Genomic DNA, 23,739 nt, shown 5'->3' on the forward strand with positions numbered 1-23,739 from the left:
ACCTGAAAAACTAAAAACTATTCCGTTCCATTGGAATCAAACCCAGAACCTTCTGATAAGTTTACCAAGGCTCCCGGATAAATTCAAGCAATTAGAATACCAAGCCTGACCTTCACCTGTGTGCGATTGACAAATAGTTTGGATGGTATTAAAAACCGAGGTCCAGACCTGAACATAGTGGCAAGCATGTAAAAAGACTGCTGACAGTCATTTGCCGGTAGCAACAAACATATTATGATTTTTATTTCTATGGTTTTGTGGCCAATGCAAGGTCGGAGAATTTTGCCCAGACAGTGCCAGCCTTTCCATGAACAATTCTCGATTTCCAACTGCCAATGGTTCTTTTACGTGCACACCAATATGTACACACTGGATGTCGGTTTTTCATGATATGTAAATGATTTAAAAACAATATTACATTTATTTATTTACTAATAAATACTATTTATAATTTGTGAGAAGGGTGTAGGAATCATACAAATGTTTTTAAGACACAGACAGGAGCTTGACTCAAGCCTCCTATATGCCCACCACGAGCAACAGGAACTGCCAGCTCTTTATCTAAATCTTACGAGCGTATATAATGCATCTTTGAGAAAACAAAATTAAAGTTAGAACTGAAAATCTCCCGAGTCGGATTAAAAAGAGAGCAATCAAAAGATTTTAACGAAGATTACAGGTGGCCTTCAGGCGTGCGCCCCCCCCCCCCCCACCATTTTTTGCAGTGGTGAACAATTTGCAGGAAAGGAGAACAAAAATACTTCAAAATGGTAGTGATCCCCGTCGTAATTTACTCCGAAATGAGCCGGTTGGTGACTTGGTTGATTGCCAGTCAGTCTGCCCACCGAGGGCCGGGCTTCGCACTTCCAAGTGGGGGCAGCATGAAACCCCCTTTCTGGAATTCCTGGATCCGCCCCTGGCCTTGGCTTTTGATCATATCCCGTATCTCGTTTATATCAACTGTAGAGAATTCTGAATATTGACACATTTTCAATTCAACATATCTTTGTAAATACTGAAGAGAGTTTTTTTCAGAGATTCAATTTTTACAATACTGTAGTTTGTAAAGGTTTTCTAAATATCTCAGATGTCAGAGACATTGAATAAAATGTAAATAAATATATTTGTTAGTAAATTGTAAATTTGAAGTTGAGATTGTAGAATATACATATATGGTATCTTTCCATGTAAAAGTACATTATTATAAACTATAAATTTAAAGCCGAGATTGTGAAATATATACAGTAGACTCTGTCAAATCCGACATTGTACGGGATCGTTACAATATGTCAGATTAAGCAGAGTGTCGGAATACTCAGTTTTCTCAAAACCGGAAGTGTATTATTGTAACTTCGAAAGCCAGAAATATTATTTATAATGTAGCTTCGAATCCCCAGAACGTTATTCCCTTTAAAAATGGTAAACCTTTCTGTACATTCAAAATTATATTACATTAATTTTTATTTCATATAACATGCGTAGGCATTTTGAATAGGTCAAGTTTATCTTCTTCAGCGTCTTCAGTTGATCGCACACTTGTCTTTGGTGTCACGTGTTCATTGATAATCTGTCATTCTATATCCAGGTCGTCATAAACGTTTCTGAGAGATCGTAGGGTGAACAAACTTAGGTATTCCGGTTCTATCGGCATGCGCAACGAATGTCTCCAACAGGTACTAGGAATATTTTTACGACTGTGAATTCGTGGGAAAATTTGTGGGTATTCTTGAGTATTTGTCACAACTGTCTTTCAAGAGATTATAAAATTATCAAAGTAATCAACAAAGACCTACGCGATCGAGTTTTTAAACTCACTGATAATTGATTGGTGATTGCTTGTTAATCTTTTGTGGCTTCACACCCCCCGATTGAAGGCCGGATTATACAATGTGGATTCAATGGAATTCGTGTGATGGGACGGTTGATTGATGCCGTAATTCAGAATATTCAGAATACGAATTACTAAAAGCTTTTTTGGCTGAAGTAATAAGGAAATAAATCGGGACATGAAAATGATTTCGGATTTCACAGAGTGTCGTAGTATTCAGAGGTCGGATGTAACAGGGTCCACTATATTTGGTATTTTTATCGACAAAAGTAGAGGTGTATTATAAATTATTTCAATCTATTAAAAAATCTACAACTTCTTCTAGTTCTCTTTGTTTAGCTTGTTTATGTGCCCATCTATTCTCCATTACTTCAGCTGACACCTTCCATTTTTCCATGATAATTTTTTTTGTCACAGAAAGAACATTTTTTACCTCCTGAAAAAAAACAAACAAACATAAGCTACATCTTTGAAAGCACAAGTTAAAGGAGCCATGCCTGATATGTTTTAGTGAATCAAATTGTAATCCTTTAGAGGCATTTAGTAACTGGATAGAGCACGTGTTATTCTTTGTTTATTGAATCAAAATGGTTAATTCTGTGTGGAAGACCCTAATAGTAAGTGCACTACACACAAAACAAAAATCTACAAGATAAACCTGTGGACAAGACAGAAAACAGACATTGCACCAAATAAACAAATATTAAATCAGTGAATGGATCCGGGGGCTAGCCGTAAACGTCCACTGCGCTGTACAGTCCCAGGCCTGAAATGGCACAGGCTTCATTAAAAATGGAGAAAAAAAAATGATTTACAAAAAAAACGTAACAGAAATAATGCGACCAATCTTGACAGTTGTCATCTCTTCAATGGCGATAGTCTGCCATTTGACGTCATGAGTCAAACAATAGAATTTACCAACTGAGGTAATGAAGACTGTCACACGCCAGGCTTCCAGTCGCCATGACCCTCAGCAGTATTATAAATATTTACCTATAAATGGAGGTATTTTCATGTACGTATCTAACCAACCATTAGGAAACAGATGACTACAATAAACTCTTTCAATTGACCTTTCAGTTGATTCTGAAATAGAATATTTTAACTACTAATATAGAAGAGATTTTGTTGCATGATTAAACTTCTCATTGATAATTTATAGGGTTGTCAAAAAATATTGCTATATTGATATATTGCAATATGATCATCCGTCATACATTGTATCCATACATATTTGTGCCGTATCAATATTTTTCTAGTTTAATTTTATATTCAAACATTAGCTAGAGTGTTTATAAAGACTTCATAATCACTCATATTATTTAGGCTTTGCAGTAAACAATAAGTCTGCAAAGGCAAGACCAAGGTTGTAAAAACAAATAATAAAGTGAAATGTGTATTCATATAATCAGTCACATTATAGGCTTTGTAGTAAACAATAAGTGTCCAAGACCAAAGTTGTAAAAACAATAAAACTATTCAAAATAAAACTGTGCATTGTGATAAACCCTGACTTTATCGAAGTATTGCAATACATTTTGTCAAGTTTCGCAATATCTTGCAATACGATTTTTGGCCGCAATACACAGCCCTAATAATTTACTTTAAAGGGACTATCCCGATTTGAACAGAGTCTCAAAAATAAAAATCCGAGAACGTATTAAATTTAAGCACCAAAATATAGAGGAGTGGTGTATTTACCTTGTCTCAAAATTTCAGCTCAAAATATTGAGTCGTGTGGACGTGAACGTCCAAACTGCTTATCCGGACACATAACCCTTTTAAGATTTCGGGTCAATTGTTTCGTCGAGTGACCTGAGATTCGATGCCCGTTCCTTTAGAGGTCTATACTGTGAATGACCCACGTGCTGTACTTGATAACGAAAGGTAAATTTCACCTACACATTATTTTTATAAAATTTAAAGTCTGGTTTTATCAGACACCAAATAATACTCCTTGGGACACAGATCTCCATTTCCAGATGAAGACTGACAGGTTTAAGTTGTTTGAAAACGTATCATATATACTGAGTTAGTTGCTCATCCCTAAGGTAGAGGATTTTAAGCTATTTTAACACAAAAATAAGCAGTTTTATTCTCCAAAATATTATCGAAATTAGCCCTTTAAGTCACTGATCATCATTTGTATTTTTCAAACATTATCTAATTGTTCACATTATCTAATTGTTCACATTATCTAATTGTTCACAGTTTAATCTATGCTAAAATGTACCGGTTCTCAAATTGATTATTTCACATTTAATTCAATAAAATTTCCATTAGACGCAATACGAAGCCAGTAACCAACATGCCCATAACCGATTGGCAGGGCGCCAACCAATTTTACTTGGTTCTAAGCCTTAGAATCTAAGGGCGCCTCATCAAACATGTCGAATCACACGATTAACACCACAAATTGATTGATGGTGTGCCTAAAACGGCGTGATCTGTGGGGTAGCTCATCCTGTTGGGGTGCTTATAATGACAAGATTGGTGTGGTGCCTTATAATGGAAATATATGATTGTTGGGCCGCAATATAATGCATGATGCCAAGTGAGATTGATCAATAGGGCACCCAAAACGGCATGATTGGTGGGGCGCCTCATCCCAGAGAGGTGCCCCTAAGGCCGTGATTGGTGGGCCGCCCACAACAAGATCATGGGTGCACATAATATCATTAGTGGGGCGTCCATAATGCCGAGTGAGATTGGATAGGCGCTTACGAATGAATTCGTATTCCTTCCTTCAAATTTTTATAATGTTAAATATCAAAATATCATAATATGCCAATATCGCAAATTCAGCTTCAAAATTGAAATTTTTCGTTATTTTCATACTTCCTCACCTCAGATTCAAACCCTATGTTCCAAACTTGTCTGGGGGGAGAGCACCCTAGACACTTCTCGGGAGGGAGGCGCGTCCACAGTGCCGTTCGCCCTTGGGCTATCTATGGGCCTTATACAGTCTTGTCAAGTTTTTTGAATCTTTGGTTTTATTAGACAATAAAATTTTTTAAAAATATTACCTCCGGATCTTTAGCCAAAACATGTTTTTTACACATTGGACAGTTTTCTAGTGGATATCTCTTGATACAATCACGTATCAAATAATCACAAACATATTTAAATGAGGGTTTATTTTGGAACACAGCAGCTCTGAAAACATAGGTTGCTAGACATAAAACATACGTCCCCCGTAGCTAAATTGAGCAGTCCTCAACGGCTGTCATTTTTTTCTTTTTAGAGAGAGAGAGAGAAATGGGGTTTAACGTCCACTCGACACAAACTAGGTCATTTCTGGACTAACATATGGTTTAATTTTATGTCAATAATTTACTTGCATGTAGGGGTCTTTAGCAGTGGGAGGCAACTCGGACGACCTGGAGAAAACCCACGAGGTTGGACAGGTGACCCTACTCCTTGTCACGTACTACAACCGGGGATTCGATTTTCTTTTTGGAGACTGCATTTACAATATGCAAAAAACAAATGAAGAGCAACACCTCATAAAGTAATTATCCATCTAATATCTTAATTCATGGTATTCAAGTATTTTAATGACAAAATGAATTTTGTAAGCTCGCTGTAACAGACCGTTTCATTGGCTAAACCCTCACATCATCCAGAACACATCAATGATAACAACTCTTCCAGATCTTATTGTGTAGTAAAGACAAGTAAAACGAAATTTTGAACTATAAAAACGAAACGAAATAGGATCTGTGTTTTAATCAGATTGACTGAAAATAACTTTCATACACAATCTTAATGGTTTGGGTATTTTAACTCTAACATCCGAAAAGTGGATGTCAATTGGTAAAATCACAAAAATTATTCAATTTTTCTTACCTTCTATAGCAAATATATTGTTTCCTGTATTATGTTGGGTATTTAGTTTTAACAGCTCTGGATAAACTATAATTTATAAATTTAGTTTTACATCCACAAGATACTGCATGGTCCTCTTCTATCATTACAGGTTCAACATCAATAAAACTCTTATCTTATTTCAAATATTATTCTGATTCCTCTCCAATCATATCTCTTGGTTAATATAGTCAAAATCATTGTGTTGTTATTTAAAAGAATATTGGGATAAAACTGACTTTCCTGATCATCACAACAGTTAATTTTCTATTCATGCTATTCAGTTTGTGACCTTGACCTGTGATGTTGTAATCATGTGTTACCGGTACTAGTTTTAATGGCAGGTATATAGGTAGTGTGTCTGTGTACAGAATGTTGTTGATATTGACAGAAAATGGTTTATAACAAATCTTCAAATTTACATCAAAATAAAACAAAATATTTTCATTTAGTCCTAACAAAATTATTAACTACTAAAATAAAGATGTATCCTTATCTATCTTCTATTTATCAAGGCCTACTTCACGCAAATATGTTACACATTCTGTCCAACCATAGGTACGAACCTCATCTAATACACTAAGACCTCTATAACTCTTAACATCAAACCTAGCACCAGCAGAGTAGAGCAGCTTTAGCTTCTCTAATAGGCTTATGCCAGACCATATACAAAAATGTACTAGCGTCTTATTTTCATCGTGTCTGATCTCTTTATCTAGGCCTATGTCTAGGAAATATTTTAAACAGTCTGCTGTACCATACAGACCAGCCAGATGTAACATATTAAGAGAACGAACCCTAACATCAAACCTAGCACCAGCAGAGTAGAGTAACTTTAGCTTCTCTACTGGGCTTACTTTAGATTGAATACAATATAATACTAGCGTCTTATTTTTTTCATCGTGTCTAATCTCTTTATCTAGGCCTATTTCTAGTAAATATTTTAAACAGTCTGCTGTACTATACAGACAAGCCTTGTCTAATATACTACAACCATCACGATCCTTAATATCAAAGCTAACACCAGCAGAGTAGAGTAACTTTAGCTTCTCTACTGGGCTTATGTCAGCCTGTATACAATAAAATATTAGCTTATTTTTATTTTGTCTAATCTCTTTATCTAGGCCTATTTCTAGTAAACATTTTAAACAGTCTGCTGTACCATACAGACAAGCCTTGTCTAATATACTACAACCATCACGATCCTTAACATCAAACCTAGCACCAGCAGAGTAGAGTAACTTTAGCTTCTCTACTGGGCTTACTTTAGATTGAACACAACAAAATATTAGCGTTTTATTTTTATCGTGTCTAATATCTTTATCAAGGCCTATTTCTAGTAAATATTTTATGCGCTCTGCTGTACTATACAGACAAGCCTTGTCTAATATACTACAACCATCACGATCCTTAACATCAAAGCTAACACCAGCAGAGTAGAGTAACTTTAGCTTCTCTACTGGGTTTACTTTAGATCGAAGACAATAAAATACTGGCTTACTATTATATACATCTCTACCATTTTTATCAAGGCGTATTTCCAATAAATATTTTACACTTTCTGTTGTACTAAACTCACAAGCCTTGTCTAATATACTACAACCATCACGATCCTTAACATCAAACCTAGCACCAGCAGAGTAGAGTAACTTTAGCTTCTCTACTGGGCTTATGTCAGACTGTATACAATAAAATATTAGCGTCTTATTTTTATTGTGTCTAATCTCTTTATCTAGGCCTATTTCTAGTAAACATTTTAAACAGTCTGCTGTACCATACAGACAAGCCTTGTCTAATATACTACAACCATCATGATCCTTAACGTCAAAGCTAGCACCAGCAGAGTAGAGTAACTTTAGCTTCTCTACTGGACTTACTTTAGATTGAATACAATAAAATACAGGCGTCCTATTATTATTATCTCTAATCTCTTTATAAAAACCTATTTCTAGTAAATATTTTATGCAGTCTGCTGTACCATACAGACAAGTCTGGTGTAATATACTAAAACCACCTTGACATGTGACATCCAGCCTGGCACCAGCAAAGACAAGTAATTTCAACTTCTTTAATGGATGTATGTCAGACATAACACAATAAAATGCTGGTGTTTGTCCCAAACTGTCAGTAATATTTAAACTCATATTTTTACGCATTAAATTGTCGACTTCATCAAGTGTACCATATTGACAAGTTTTATATATTGATTCCACATCAATCATTATATTGTTGTCCGTTGTTTTATTACAATTAGTTGTTATTACATCCGGTGTAGTGTTATTATTTTCATTTTGTGGCGCAAGCTTATTTTCACTATTAATTGCTTCAGTCATTGAAGAATCGTCATTTGGTTCTTTTGGGTGGTTTTCTGACTTTGAACCATCTTCATACACAACAAGTGGTTGGTTTAATACTGGAGTTGATAATGTGGTGGTCAATGGTTGAATAGAGCTAGGGGACCGCAGCTTGTTTTGTACAGATGTCTGAGTTGTATCAACTGTAGTTAATTTAACATCATCTGAAATTATATAATATTCATATCAGTAAAATTCTGTATTTGACTACCCTTTCTGGCTCTGGTAAAAAAAACCTGGCCCCCAGTTCACAAAGCATTCTCAGACTTAAGTTGAGAATTTACTGTTTATGAGAAATGTCTTTGATCCAGAAACACAAAACTTTGCACATAGTTTCTTATTGATGTATTTGATACATTAAAACAACACAAAAATTTATAAATGTCTATACTTTAGTTAAAATAAGGCAAACAATTTTGAGTAAATTCTTAACTTAAGTCTGAGAATGCCTAATGAACTCGGGCCTGGGTCATCATTAAACTAGGTTATCTTTGTTGTCTGAACAGACAGTTGGGGTAAATAAAACAGTTTTAAAACAACTCAGTCTTTATCTTCACCTGAATCAATCGGCTTAAAATTGTCGACTTCAGTTGGCTTCGGGCATGCACATTCAATTTGATACATGCCAACATGGTCTCCACTTTAGGGGATGATGCCCCTTTTTTTTCCATATTAAAGTAGCTAAGTCTCTAACTCAATATCATCAAAAATCTTCGACATTGAAAACACAAATTATTTGTCAATTCAAATCAACATTGGTCTTGTGATCTTACAAGGAAAAGACGAGATTCTGATATCCAATATTCAAGACAAAATAAACATTTTACCATTGGTACACAAATCGTGTACCATAATGCGTTTTAGCGCCATTTGGAACAAGGGACTCAAAGAACAGGGCTAGACATATTCCAGAAGTCATGTCAAATGGGGACGCTATATTCTTATCTGGAGAGCATGCGCAATAAATACCATCGGTGTAGACTATAAAAACCAGACACTAAAGATTGCCATTCACATGAGACTTCTGGCGTATTTCGCCGAACATAACTGATTAGAAATTACAGTAAAAATAGAAACAATTGAATGTAAATCAGTTTATATACATTCATATTACATTATTATATGCGTTGCGACCCATTTTTGTCAATTTCTAGGTCCCAAATATTAGCGATTAAGCTCCTTTAAATAAGTGGGCAGCGGAATTTAAGCTTTGACAATGACCCTCGTCCTGGAAGGCCATCAACCATTCAAGAAAACATTATCTGGGTGTATGAGATGGTGATGGCTGATCGATGAACGGCCAGTCGACTATTTCCAGTGTTTTAGGCATCTCTAATGAGGGGAGAGAGAGAGAGGAATGAGGTTTAACGTCCACTCGACACAAACTAGGTTTAATTTTATTTCAATAATTCGCTTGCGCATAGGGGTCTTTAGCAGTGGGATTCAAAACCACGCCAGTTGACTCAATGACAGGCTTTATGATACAGCGCGCACGTGCTAACCATTCGGCCATCCAACCCCCCTTCTAATAAGGGGATTTAGCACATTATTGCCAACAACAGAAGTTTCTGCAAGATGGGTGTAAAAACACTTGACTGCAGATCAGAAACGTGCCAGATTCCCGTGACAATCTCGGTCATTTTAAAGCAGATCCTGATAATGTTTTGGCCAGATTTGAAACCAGAACTAACTTAGTTCAATGTCTTTGCCCCACCACTCTTGATCGGAAGGAACTTGGATGTTCCTAGACTAAGAACATCATTCATCTGCCCTCACCCTTTTGATTTTTTAGAACAATACTTTAAAGATACATTATGGGAGATTAGATAAAGAGCTGACAGTTCTCGCCATAATAGTTAAAAACTAGATAATGTAAAGGTAATTTGTTGAAAATTTCAGTCAAATTGGTCCACTATGAACCGAGATATCAGCTTTGTACATTTCCGCCTAGCCTCGTTCATCATTACTAAAGTTAGTACGTTAAAAAGCATAGTCTCGATTATCCATTGTTTTGATTTAATTATCAATGAGCGTTTGCAGCATATAGAATTCTAATCCAGTCGATATCGAAAGCTAGCCATGACATCGAGAGTTGATTATGGTCTGGATAAGTTAATTAATGTCTAATTAATAATTTAGATAACATTTCAGGAATGACGAAAGACCTGCGATAGGCAGATTTAGCTCTTGCATAATGTATGTTTAATAAAGATATCTGAATGGATTAGAGAACGGACTTAGCCTTTGTAACACCTATCTCCCTCAACAGTTTGATAATGGGTATCTAATTGGCGCTGAACAGACGGTGATAGACATTGTAATACCTAATAATTGTATTATACCTTGTTGATCATCAGTGTAAACTATATCTTGTCTTGTGGTGGATGACAGAATAGTTGGTTGTGTTACCCCATAAGTCTCATCAATATCGAGTGGTTCTTGTTTAATCGCTAGGCCTACTAGTTCACTCGTTTTAGCTGTCTGATCATCAGTCATATCTACTGCTACATCAGCTGTTTCAACATGATCTTCTAAAATATAATATATAAACAATGTATTAGAATATATAAGGCTGTGATTCCACTAGTTATAATACTCCTTGCAGTGTTTCGTTTGATTAGAGCTAATCCCACTTAACATTGCTGTAATGGAAGCAAATTTCTGTTCCAAATTATGACTTGCTAACTGCGTAACAAAATCAGTACGCTTTAAACAGAGCCCCAAATTGGACCAAATATGTTGTTAAAGTAGCTAAGTCTCTAACTCAATATCATCCAAAATCTTCGACATTGAAAACACGAATTGTCAATTTAAATCAACATTGATGTTGTGATCTTACCGGGAAAAGATGGCCTTCTGATAGCCAATATTTAAGACAAAATAAACATTTTAAAATTGGTACACGAATCGTGTACCATAATGCGTTCAGTGCTATTTGTAATAAGGGACTCGAAAAACGAGGCTAGGCATATTTCACAAGTCATGTCAAACGGTGACGCTATATTCTTATCTGGAGAGCATGCCCAATAAATACTATCGGCGTAGACTGGAATAACCAGACGCTAGAGATTGAAATTCGATTGAGAATACTGGTGTATTTCGCCGAACCTAACTGATTAGAAATTACAGTAAAAACAGAAATGATTGAATGTAAATCAGTTTATATACATTCATATTACATTATTGTATGCGTTGCTACTCATTTGTGTCAATTTCTAGGTCCCAAATATTAGCGACTTAGCTCCTTTAAGCTTTTCATATGTAAGCTTTAAATGAATTCGCATCCTGGATCTGATCCCTGTGGAAGAAATGAAGAAAAGCTTAGTACGAAATGGAGTTAATATTTATTTAGGGAAATGGCGATTTGTAAAAGTGACCTTTACAGCCCCACTCTTTGAAGATTTTAGTAAATGAGTTATCTCCCTTTAAGTATTAGACCACTATTGGTTCAATAGCACTAATAATACTCTGTAAATACTAATGGCTTAATCTTAAAAATTAATACCCCCCCCATTTCATAGCAAACCCCAACAATGTTTACATAACGTTACGTCATAACTCACGATTTTATTATGCCCAATTAACCAGTGCATAGCAGAATATTGCAGAACAACTAATTGTGTGACAAACGTGGCTATCAAAACAAATACAATGTAAACAATACAGTTTGGAGACGAACAATAATTTCACCGTTTTTAATACCTTAAATCACTGTCCAGAGTTTTAGGGAAGACCCCCGATTAAACAAAGGGCTGTCTTGTTGTTTACTTGGGATAGATTTGATTGAATGGGAAAAATAGACACACTCCCTCAAAAGCTCAAATATCAGAAGCCAATCCAGCAATGGACAGAGAGGGATTTATCGGACCATTGCTTCCGAAATATGCTAGTTATAGGATGTAGCATATAAACAGGGTATTATCGGAAATCACTGAAAGGCTTCATCGTCTTATGACCCTGAACACTGTGGATAAATTTAAAGTCAATCAGATATTAACGTTAGACTCTAGAGCATCCACAAGCAAGTGTGAATGCCACACAAACGGACAGGGGTGATGACAATAAACATTAAAAGCATATCAGCCATTACAAGTATATAAATATGAATATTTTACCTTGCTCATCCTCTAATGCATAGTTAACCATGGGCTCGGGGTTCTCATACACAACATAATTGGCAATATTTTTAACCTGATATCCGGATTTTGATATTATCTCTTCCTTTACTCGAATGTTCTTATAGTCAGATTTCACCTTTGATACAATGACAGTGTTGTTTGACTTCTTGACCACAACTTTCACAACATCAACCTCGCCACATTCCTTGTGTCTATCTGATCTGTTTCCGACTTCTGAATGTGATACGTCATAGTGTTCATCGATTCCACTGAGCATCATCTGGTTTCTATCACCCATTTCTCTAATCATTAACTGATTCCCTTGGGAACCAGATATTTCTCCATAGGTTTGATTGATATGGTGCCGTATTACAGTATCTGAATTTAAAGATATTGTAAAATAACATTACTTTTTCCTGTTAGAGAGAGAGAGAGAGAGAGAGAGAGAGAGTATAATGAATTTATGATGTAGAAAATCAATATTCCAGTGGCGGCGACAGCCGTCAGTGATTGGAGGGGCAAAGCTGGGGCAAAGTCCAAGGTTAAGGGGGCAAAGGCACAAGCTTCAACTAGGGGTAGGGGGCCTCCCCCAGAAAATTTTGAAAAACAGGTTGCCAGAAATGCAGCCTGGCAGTATTTCAGCCACTGATCGATGAGGTAAAGTGTTAAACGAACGGACTTGCGAATCACGACGAAGCCCACTCATGAGCGTCAAAGTAGCGAGTCCTCCCCCAGAAAATTTTGAAAAATAGACTGCCGGAAACATGGTCTTACAGTATTCTGTCAGGCACCGATCGTCGAGATAAATAGATCTGCCCAGATACCGTTCGTGGCTTGATCACTAGTTTATCCGACTAGAGAACAAAATGTCAAACAAACGGACTTGCGAACCTCAACAAATTCCCCTCGTGAGCGCCAAAGTAGCAAGTCCATTGGGGACCTTGCCAAGAAAATTTTGAAAAATAGACTGTCGGAAATGCTCTACAACATGCAAGTTTATGACTGAGTGGGGATGTGGGATTTATTCACCGTAGAAGGTATTGATTACCGAAACTTATCACAAATACTTTTTTTTATTTTCTAAAATTATTGGGGGGGCAAACAGAGGGCAGACCAGATTAATTTGCCCCCCCTTCCCCCCCCCCCCCCCTGGCGCCGCCACTGCAGTATTCCAGTAAAAATTTAGTCAATTTATAAACATACTTGATTGTAATTGTTCAACTACTGTCGTGTAGCCTTCTTCGTTTAAACTATCAATGAAACTTTGGTAGGAATTTGACCCGCCATCAAGCAATCTGGTAAGTAGTTCATGTTTCATAGCTCTTTTTCCTTTTATGCCTCTAATATTTTCCATATCGTCATTATCAAAAACTGATTTTCCAAACAGACGATCTAATAAACGTTCTGGTTCAGTTATATTATCCAGTAGAAACACAAAATTTTTTTTAATGTTTTCTTCATCGTCTTTACGCATCTTTCCTCTCTCTTTACATCTTGGTTCATATCTGATTTTCTTTGGACGAGATATATTTATGTCCTCACTCACATTATGTATTCGTTTCTCATTTTTTCTAATTGCTGTAAAGATAAACAAGAGGTTGCCATGCAAGATACATCCACATTTTACAAGAGATGGATAGAGAACAGGCTAAAAAAGTGATTTTCGTACAATAAGGGGCATAATCCTGCGTAAGTATCAAAAGGAACCAAGAACTTTCGGATAGAAACATATTTTTAAATTTCATTAAAATTGAACAAGATTTTTTGAAGTGATCAAGGGCCATAACTCTGGCAGTAATTATTGGAAATTGCTGAAAATCTATAGGCTTCTTCGTCTCAAGACCTTAAACACTGCGTATAAATTTAAGATCAATCGGATATTAACTTTGGCCTCTAGAGCGTACACAAGATTTTTTGAAGTGATCAAAGGCCATAACTCTGGCAGTAATTATCGGAAATCGCTGAAAATCAATAGGCTTCTTCGTCTCATGACCTTAAACACTGCGTATAAATTTAAGATCAATCGGATATTAACTTTGGCCTCTAGAGCGTCCACAAGATTTTTTGAAGTGATCAAGGGCCATAACTCAGTCAGTAATTATCGGAAATCGCTGAAAATCAATAGGCTTCTTCGTCTCAAGACCTTAAACACTGTGTATAAATTTAAAGTCAATGTGTATAAATTTAGCCTCTAGAGCGTCCACAAGCAATTGTGGCGCCGGCCGGACGGACGGGGGAGACGACAGTATACGACCACATTAAAATGTGGGAGTATAATAAAAATTGTGACTTCTAGAGGGTCCACAACCGTGGTATTACATGCTTTAACACTATCTGCGTCATCATGGGCAACGTCACTGGTAATCCTTGAACTTGAAAGTAGTTCAATGGCAGACTTTGTCATACAGCCGAGGCTATAGGGTACTACTGGAATCTGTTGAGGTTTGCCGAGTGTAATGATACAGACTTCACTCAAAATGAATGATTTACAAGAAATGCGTAATAAAAATAACACGAACAGTCTGGAAGGTGGCCATCTCCTGATAGTAACATATGATTATAGGTCAGTGATTAAAGGTAGCTTACCATGCTGATATGTTGAAGTACTGGCTAATTCAGTGTATGATTGTCTGCTAGTTGCTGATTGTCTTTCACTTTCTAACTGTTGAATTCTCAAAATTTCAGTTTCTTTTTGTTTTAGTTCCATTTCTCTTTTGTCCAAATCGATTTCTTTATTTCTTTTATCTTCAATAAATTGAGCACGTTCTTCAGTCCATTGCTCCTTCTCTTTCTGCCAATTCAGTTCTTGGTGAATCCGTTTATCGAGTTCTTTCTTTAGTTGGTCTATTTCAGCCAAAGCTCTCTGTTTGTCTTCTTCTTCATCACATATTCTTGCTTCAAATAATTTCTTTGCCTCTTCGTACATTTCGTTTTTATAAAAGTCCCCACCATTATTCTGTATAGTTGTATGAAGTAATTGTAAGATTCTGTCAACATCTTTCATCTTGCCTTCTGTTCTATCTTTGTTATTGATCGTTGCGAATCGACGGTGTTTAAAAACATCACTAAATGTTGATAACTGAGCATGAAGTTCACGCATAGCATCCTCTTCACTTCGATCATCCAGTTGATCTTTCCCAGTAAACACAACAACGGCAAATTTATCAATTAATTCACCGAAAGTATTTTTAAAATACTCAAGAACTTTTATGTCCTCTTGTGAGAGTCTTAAGTCAATTCTGATGACAAAGAGGAACAAATGCGGCCCTGGTGATAAAAAATTAATACATTTAACGATTTCCTTAGCTATTGTTTGGTTACTGTTACCTGTGTCAAACAAACCTGGTGTATCCACAACTTTTAGTAAGGTATCTACGCCATTTAATTGAAGATGTCGTTGTCCTGAACTGCATTCAGATGTTACTGAGGTAGTCTGTTGTTGAGATTTAAAGTTATCTTGTTGTAACAGCGCATTTCCTAATGCGCTCTTACCAACTCCTGTCTTTCCTATAATGGATACCCTGATTTCTGAAAATGAAAAAAAAAATAAAACAACATTAGACAACTGAAATATCATAAAAGTACAATAGCACATACCCTAAGTACAATGTCAGACTGAGAACCATTATTGGCATTTAAAGGGTATTTGGTATTCAATGGTTGAGAGTGTGAAGTGAAATGAAGATGGGAATGCCCTACTTTTCTTGCACCAACTGGACTAATGAAGCTGAGAGTCGACCAATGAAGTAAAACCCACCTACCCCCAGCACCACTAGGAGTTAAATCATGTGCAGTTAAATAAAGGCCATCTCTATTTGAATGAATAAAGATTTTAATGATAGACTGAATTTTAAAATGGTTCTGACTAAAAACAATATGGACAATCAATAAATGAAATGAAATGAAATGGGGTTTAACGTCCTACTGTTCTGCTCCTATACTGGGCTAATGAAGACGGGCATACGCCATACAGTGTGCTATGAGGGAAATTTTGCCCGGGCAGCAGCACTATCGCCTACTTATATATTGAATTCCAACTGCCAAGGGATCTTTTATGTCCATTCCAATGTTTACACAGGACCTCGGTTTTTCTTATCATCCGAAGGACTAGACAGCTGTCCTTGTCGGGCCCTCCGTCCTGCATCACTGACAAGGGGAAACCACGTCGGAAAATCGGGATGTACTTTCTCGGGCAATGCAGGGATCAAACACCCGACCTCCAGGCTAGCGAGTCATCGCCTTACCCACCTAGCCACATATCTAAATCTGCAGCATTTGGAAGGCAAACATAGATGCGAAAACACTGCAAAGCAATTTTGAAAAATAAAATCAGCTTTAGCTGGACAGCAGAGTTATCTCCCTTGTGCTTTGCAGCAGCAGTTGAGAGCTCTCCATATTAGCTACTGATTGTGAACAAATCAAGTGTTTTTCAAAATTCAAAAAAAAAAAAGAAAAAAAAATCAGCGCCTTAGAAACTGTTTTCTTCAGTATTAACGCGTTTTATAAATGACGATATTATTATTATTATTATTATTATAACTGGTCAATATGGTTTATCTTTATAACTGGTCAATATAGGGTGTAATTGGTCAATAGTATTACCATGTAAAGTTTCTGTTTGTGAAACTAAAGCTGATACTGTATCTGCACTAATACTGGTACTAGGTGATGGCTGTGTTTCTATTTGGGGGACTGAATTTTTACCAGTTGAATGTCTTTCACCATTATTTATCTTGCCAGACATGATGCCCTGAATGGATGCTCCTGCCAATAAAGTTAATAATGATAATAATAAAGGAACCAGAGAAAGAGAGAGAGAGAGAGAGAGGGGTGAGAGAGGGGTGAGAGAGAGAGAAAGATGGACAATCAGTAACATAAACTGTTGAAGTCCCTATAACTCCTGACAAGGCATGTAGTATGATGAGTGCACAGATGACACCTTTGCTGAAAGGTAGCTGAACCATAGCTGCCTGGACAGCGACTATCAATAATAGTACTACAGGTATTATTTGTGCAGTGAGTAGTGAGTATTACACTGGCTCACTAGACAAGAAGTCATGGCTTCCATCCTAAAGTTGGCAGAGAAAATCAGAGGTGCAGGGCGGAGGCCTGGCAAGGTTCAGCATTGTACTTGCACATATAAGAGAGAGAGAGAAATGGGGCTTAATGTCCACTGACAGAAACTAGGTCATTTTGGGACTAACACATGGTTTAATTTTATTTCAATAATTCATTTGCGCGTAGGGGTCTTTAGCAGTGGGAGGAAACCGGAGGACCTGGAAAAAACCCACGAGGTTGGACAGGCGACCCTACTCCTTGCCAAGTACAACCGGGGATTCGAAACCACACCAGTTGACTCAATGACAGACTTCATGGTACAGCGCGCACGTGCTAACCATTCAGCCACCCAACCTCCCACTTGCACATATAAAATAACATAAATATCTTTTAGCACGCTCCATGGTGCATACCCATTTTCACTTGCCCATAGGTTCAGAAATGTAAGACATTAAATCACATTTCATTCATTCTTTTGTTCGATAAAAAATATTAAAATACAGATGTGACGCCATCCTTTGATGTTGGCGTACCATTACTTCCAATAATGTACAGGACAACTTGCCAATTGTACACTATATCTATACTAGATGAAATATTTTACTCGCGTGACGTATTTCATTGAAAAGCATGTGCGAGATAGTGTCTGTAGTTTAAGTATAGTTTAATGGTCTCGAGCTAAAGACATTGCGTAATATATTGAAACAACACTCGGCCAACGCCTCATGCAGTATCAATATATTATGCAATGTTTCGCTCTTGACCATTAAACTATACTTAATGAAGACTTATGTTTTATAATTGAAACAAGTCTTTGACTGCAAAATAAAGATTTTGAGTTTACCACTTTTTGGGGCAGTGAGAAATGGGCATTGTCCCAATTTTTCTGGTCGGATTTTGAAATTTTATAGTCAGACGTCACATGACAACATTTTAGAAATAAACCTGATCATGTTACTTATAAGGCAAATTTTGGTCCTTTTTGGCCATTTTGATCTGCCCCTCTCTATCAAATGCCCCACCCAAACTTTGTAAGACTGCGTGTTTTGAATTTGCCCTATCAACATGGTCAAACCTTCTATTATTTATAGGGCAGGTTTTTTTTTTTCACTGGCACTTGGTTTATAATAATCGATGAATAAAATATGTCGCACAGGCGACCCTACTTCTTGCCAAGTACAACCGGGGATTCGAAACCACGCAGATGTCTCAATGACAAACTTTATGGTACATCGCGCACGTGCTAATCATTCAGCCACTCAACCTCCCACTTGCACATATAAAATAACATAAATATCTTGTAGCACGCTCCATGGTGCATACCCATTTTCACTTGCCGATTGGTTCAGAAATGTAAGACATTAAATCACATTTCATTCATTCTTTTGTTCGATAAAAAATATTAAAATACAGATGTGACGCCATCCTTTGATGTTGGCGTACCATTACTTCCAATAATGTACGGGACAACTTGCCAATTGTACACTATCTATACTAGATGAAATATTTGAAAAGCATGTGCGAGATAGTGTCTGTAGTTTAAGTATAGTTTAATGGTCTCGAGCTAAAGACATTGCGTAATATATTGAAACAACACTCGGCCAACGCCTCATGCAGTATCAATATATTACGCAATGTTTCGCTCCAGCAGACACAGTGCTTTAAAGGGACAATAATACTCTTGCTGGCTTGACAGCCCCAGAAAATAAAAAATGGCCTTATTCTAAGTACTATTTTACTTGTCCAGAGGGTTCAAAAATATTTTTAAATCCAAGTCACATCTGAAAAGCTTTACGTCAGGCTTTTCAAATCATACAGTTGATGAATTTTTCCAATTTTTTAAATTAGGTGTGTTAAGATGAAATTTGTATCACCAATTAATTGGAATATTGTAAAATAGTACAATTAGTTGACCAGAATAAAGATTGGGACATATTATTCAGTTACAACAAGAGTGGTATTGAGTCTTTAACCTAAAGTCAATTCAGTACAAATACGCGGCATTCAATATAAAGAAAAATAAAATTAGTTTTTTTTATCAAATTTCAAGCATTTTATTTTGCAAACTAAAAATGAACTATATATTCGCTTTGTCTACCCGAAGAGTCACATTGCCCGAGAGTTGGGGAGGGGGGGGGGGTAGCTTCCCCACACTGCCCCACCGCCTGGTTCATACGGCTATGAATTAAGAGGTAAACTATATGCTTGATAAATTAAGACAAGTCAATTATTAAGGTGATCTATAGCACATTGTTTGAATATATAATTCATGTAATAATGTGGGGGATTGGATGGCCGAATGGTTAGCATGCGCACGCTGTATTATAAGGCCTGTCATTGAGTCAACTGGTGTGGTTTCAAATCCCCGGTTGTACGTGACAAGGAGTAGGGTCGCCTGTTCAACCTCAAGGGTTTTCTCCGGGTCCTCCTGTTTCCTAACACCGCTAAAGACCCTTACACCCAAGCGAATTATTGAAATAAAATTAAGCCATATATATATTGTCCCGAAATGGCCTAGTTTGTGTCAAGTGGACTTTAAACCCCATTTCTCTCTCTCTCTCTCTCTCTCTCTGTAATAATGTAAATATTTAGATGTGCATCTACTCGAATGTGCATACATGTATACACGCCCACATCCAGTATATGCTTTGTGACTTTGTCAATTAATAAATAATATGTACCCATAGGCGTAGGAGCTCCAAGTAAACCAGGGGGGCATAAGAGAAAATTGCCCGAAATCAATACCGTTTTTTCGGGCATACATATCATGAGAGAAAGAGAGCTTCGGGCATATTTTCGGGCATGCAGTGGACAAGAAAAAGACGGGAAGATACTTTTCGGGCAGTGTGGATCTCTTAGAAATAAGTTAGTTATATTTTTTCTCTAAACGTTAATAGAAAAAAAAGGTCGTCAAATTTTTCATTGCCCGAAAATAAATTTTCCCTTCTCCTACGCCTATGTATGTACCTGATTCAAACATAATAATTGTGTAGCAATAATATTTTCAATAAGCTGATAGTGAAAAAAAGAACTCAACCATGTGCAGTCAAGCGTGAGGTAGTTGAAATATAGCAAGCCGGATGTACACACTGTGCATATACTGGATGTGGGCGTGGAATACCCGCCATCAGTTGCCATGTTTGTTCTATAAATTGAAAACAAATATGGCGACTGTTTGGGGCGTTATCTTTTTTTTAATTTAATCATTTCCATAGTTTTAATTCAGCTAAAAAAAAGTAATTTCTACCTAATACAGCAAAAATGCATAATAATAAACCCCAAAAATATTTTAAATGAAATAAACCATCAAAATCTCTATACTTCAGAAATAATTTTAATTCAAATGAGTTATTCAAGAAATGGAGATAGGCCTTTGTTATATGCACTAATTGTCTTAAACATTGGTCATCATCCTGGGTTTTTGCTCAATTGTGTTGAAAACACAATTTCACCTGCTCTTAGTCATGAGGTTGGGGGATTGGAGGGGGTGGGGGCTTACAGGTGGAATAGTATAGGGCGTGTACAATGTACAATATCGTAATATAAAAGTGATAAACATAATTTAACATAATGTACAATATATTCAATCAATTCAAACTTACGTTTCGGGTGATGGTTGACAGTTTATATGATGGCCTTGTGCCTTCCAGTATACGTAGTCTTCAACTTCTATGACCATGTAATATATATATATGTAATAGATATTATTATGTTATATCAGTTTGTTGTTAGTAACTAGGGTATGTTACCATAATAAATGCTCTCACGTGACCCACCTTTTGTATATTGAATAGTTACATCATGTACATGTATTTAAAAATAACTTCAACTAAACCTGTTCTCGAAACAGGTTTGATAGTTTTTATACAACCCAATCATACACTTCAACATCTAGTAGATTAACATGTTTTATTGTCCTGTTTTTTTTTAAAGAAAAAAAAACGATTAAAATCTTTCAATAAGTCCCTATTTTATATAGCAAAAACATTTCAGCAAGCAAAATTACCTGGGGTTTTTTGTGAACACATTACACATAACCTATGTTTACAGAAATGAAATGAAATGAAATAAAATGGGGTTTAACATCCTACTGTTCTGCTCCTATACTGGGCTAATGAAGAAGGGCATACGCCATACAGTGTGTATGAGGGAAATTTTGCCCGGGCAGCGGCACTATCGCCTACTCTTATATCGAATGCCAACTGTCAAGGGATCTTTTACGTGCATTCCAATGTATACACGGGACCTCGGTTTTTCGTCTCATCCGAAAGACTAGACAGCTGTCCTTGCCAGGCCCTCCGTTCTGCACCACTGACAAGGGGAAACCACGTTGGAAAATCCAGATGAACAAGGAGCAACCGGCCATTCTGTCGGGCAGTTTCGATCCGATTTTTTTACGAAATTCAAACTCAACCATCATTATGCATTATGGTGTAACGGTGATATATTTAAACGTTTTTTAAAATCAGATAGAAATTGACGGTCTACAATTTATGTTCCATCTGAACGACTGAACATTGTACCTTGAATGGCCCTCCGGTATCAAACCTCCTGGATAGCTAGGCAGCACCTTACTCACTGAGCCACCTCCTGGATAGCAAGGCAGCACCTTACTCACTGAGCCACCACGACTCTTTTAAAAAAATAAAAGTAGGATTAGTTTTTCAAAAAGGCCCAAATGTTCTTAACAACACCTGCAAATCTTCTAATACATATATTATACAACCAATTTACTTTAAAACAGTGCCACGGAAGAGCTTTAACGATAATAAACAATCTACGCTACATTTTGTAAATTCGCACAGAATAAAGAAATTTGGCTGAAATTTAGCCATTGAATTTTGGGCCTAGCCTCGATCATCGTCATCACAATAAAAAAAACATAGTTGCGATTATCCATTTCATGATTAAATCATGAATGAAAGTTGAGCAGCATATCAGATCCTAATCAAGTAAATATCACAGACTAGCCATGACATCGCGAGTTGAATATGGTCTGGATAAGTTATTTAATGTCTAATTAATAATTTAGATAAAATTTCAGGCCTAAAGAAAGACCTGCAATAGGCAGATTTAGCTCTTGCATAATGTATGTTTAAGCTTTATAGCAAGAACGGCAAAATCTTTTTTCCAATTCTTACATAATGCGTCTTTAAAAAAGAATGTTAAAGTCTATAAGAACAAAAATCCTGGGGTTAAAATTTGAAGGGTCCCAATTTTGCAATTACTTTTATATTTTGATTTTGTATCATAAAAATGTTACTTGAAAATTGAATAAATGTGAAGAGGCAGCAGGCCGCCATTAAATTTTGTCTACTGATGGTTTAGAGGAGGAAGGACAGCAGGGTTAAGAGGTGTAGCACCATGGGTTGTTTGTCAGACGTAGAGAGCGGTCGATGCTAAACCCGGTCGCCACATCCAACATATAACCCATGCATCGTTTCTTACTACATATTCTGGAACAACCCATGATCGTCTAGTATTGTCTCTGGCCGCGTTTGTTTCTTATTTTCTTCTTAGGACTCCACTTTAAATATTGTGTATTTATTCTGCCACTCATTAAGTTTATGGTTACACACAGTAAGAACACTACCACATTTTATATTAAGCACTGCTACATATAGGTTACAAAGTTACAAGCATAATAAAGTCATTCTCTCTAACCCGCTCTCTAGTAATTATATATTCTCAGATTCACACCCATTAATTATTCTATTGGCTAATTATGATGTAATTAATCACGTGATGGGTCACTCTTGCCAAATATGAAATAGTAACTTTCCTATCACCTGCTTTTAGAATTTATCCTTGAATAAATGCAATGACCAACTCTAACTGCGTTAACGTATCTAAATAACCAGCATACTTTCTCTATTAATAATTTGTAAAGATAACAATATTGTTTCAGCGCTCATGTTTCTCTATCCCTATAGTCTTTAGCCCCCATGTCCTGTTATTGTCACAATATTTCATAAACAATTTTAATTTGCATTTCAGAATTAACTTATACCATAGCTAATATTTTGGCAATGGAGAATACAAATACAACATATGTATTTATCAAATTATAAATCATATCGTCTGGTGCACTTATATTTGCCTAATGTTATCTCGAATCAAATTTATCAAATTTATCGTTTGTTTCGAAAGTCATCGAGAAAGAACATCTAACTCATGAGAATCACTCAGAACCATTTCATTTCGCATATCGAGACAATCATAGTTTTGAAACTGCACTATAGTCATAGTGAGTAATGACTTATTGCGTGGTATGGACAACAAGTGTGTCATATTGTTTGCTTTGCTTGATCTATCTGCAGCATTCGACACTATTGATCATCATATTTTACTTCACAGACTCAAATAAAGGTTACAATTATCTGACTCTGCTGTAAAGCTTATTCCGTCATACTTATCTAATCGTAATCAGATTGTATATGTAGACAATGCTAAATCAAATCCAGCCGAAGTAAAATTTAGTGTTCCCCAAGGATCGGTCTATTGGGACCAATTC

The 23,739-nt window shown here is 36.4% G+C and overlaps 1 protein-coding gene across 2 annotated transcripts; it reads right to left on the reverse strand.

Moving 5' to 3' along the window:
* Positions 1–401: 401 nt before the first annotated feature.
* LOC126819074 (uncharacterized) lies at positions 402–22,884 on the reverse strand. Of its 2 annotated transcripts, XM_050546902.2 has the most exons (12): positions 22,674–22,884; positions 21,749–21,858; positions 20,828–20,894; positions 16,770–16,931; positions 14,754–15,695; positions 13,371–13,745; positions 12,165–12,545; positions 10,392–10,580; positions 5,678–8,213; positions 4,855–4,984; positions 2,822–2,914; positions 402–2,264 (listed from the first exon to the last, which is right to left on the reverse strand). In XM_050546902.2, exons 4-9 carry the CDS (start codon positions 16,909–16,911, stop codon positions 6,199–6,201), a joined length of 4,044 nt encoding a protein of 1,347 aa, XP_050402859.1. In that variant the 5' UTR covers positions 16,912–16,931; positions 20,828–20,894; positions 21,749–21,858; positions 22,674–22,884; the 3' UTR covers positions 402–2,264; positions 2,822–2,914; positions 4,855–4,984; positions 5,678–6,198. The 2 variants fall into 2 exon arrangements, with proteins under 2 accessions (XP_050402859.1, XP_050402860.1); XM_050546903.2 differs by lacking the exon at positions 21,749–21,858.
* Positions 22,885–23,739: the final 855 nt, after the last annotated feature.

The sequence above is a fragment of the Patella vulgata genome, chromosome 4 (assembly GCF_932274485.2).
Source record: "Patella vulgata chromosome 4, xgPatVulg1.2, whole genome shotgun sequence".
Taxonomy (NCBI): Eukaryota; Metazoa; Mollusca; class Gastropoda; family Patellidae; genus Patella; species Patella vulgata.

Excerpts from the sequence above, each read along its gene's own strand:
- LOC126819074 (XM_050546903.2), bottom strand. The coding sequence starts at position 16,911 with ATGTCTGGCAAGATAAATAATGGTGAAAGACATTCAACTGGTAAAAAT. Across the intron at positions 12,546-13,370 it reads AGTTGAACAATTACAATCAA|ATACTGTAATACGGCACCAT; the intron begins GTATGTTTATAA and ends CTTTAAATTCAG. Across the intron at positions 10,581-12,164 it reads TGCATTAGAGGATGAGCAAG|AAGATCATGTTGAAACAGCT; the intron begins GTAAAATATTCA and ends ATTATATTTTAG.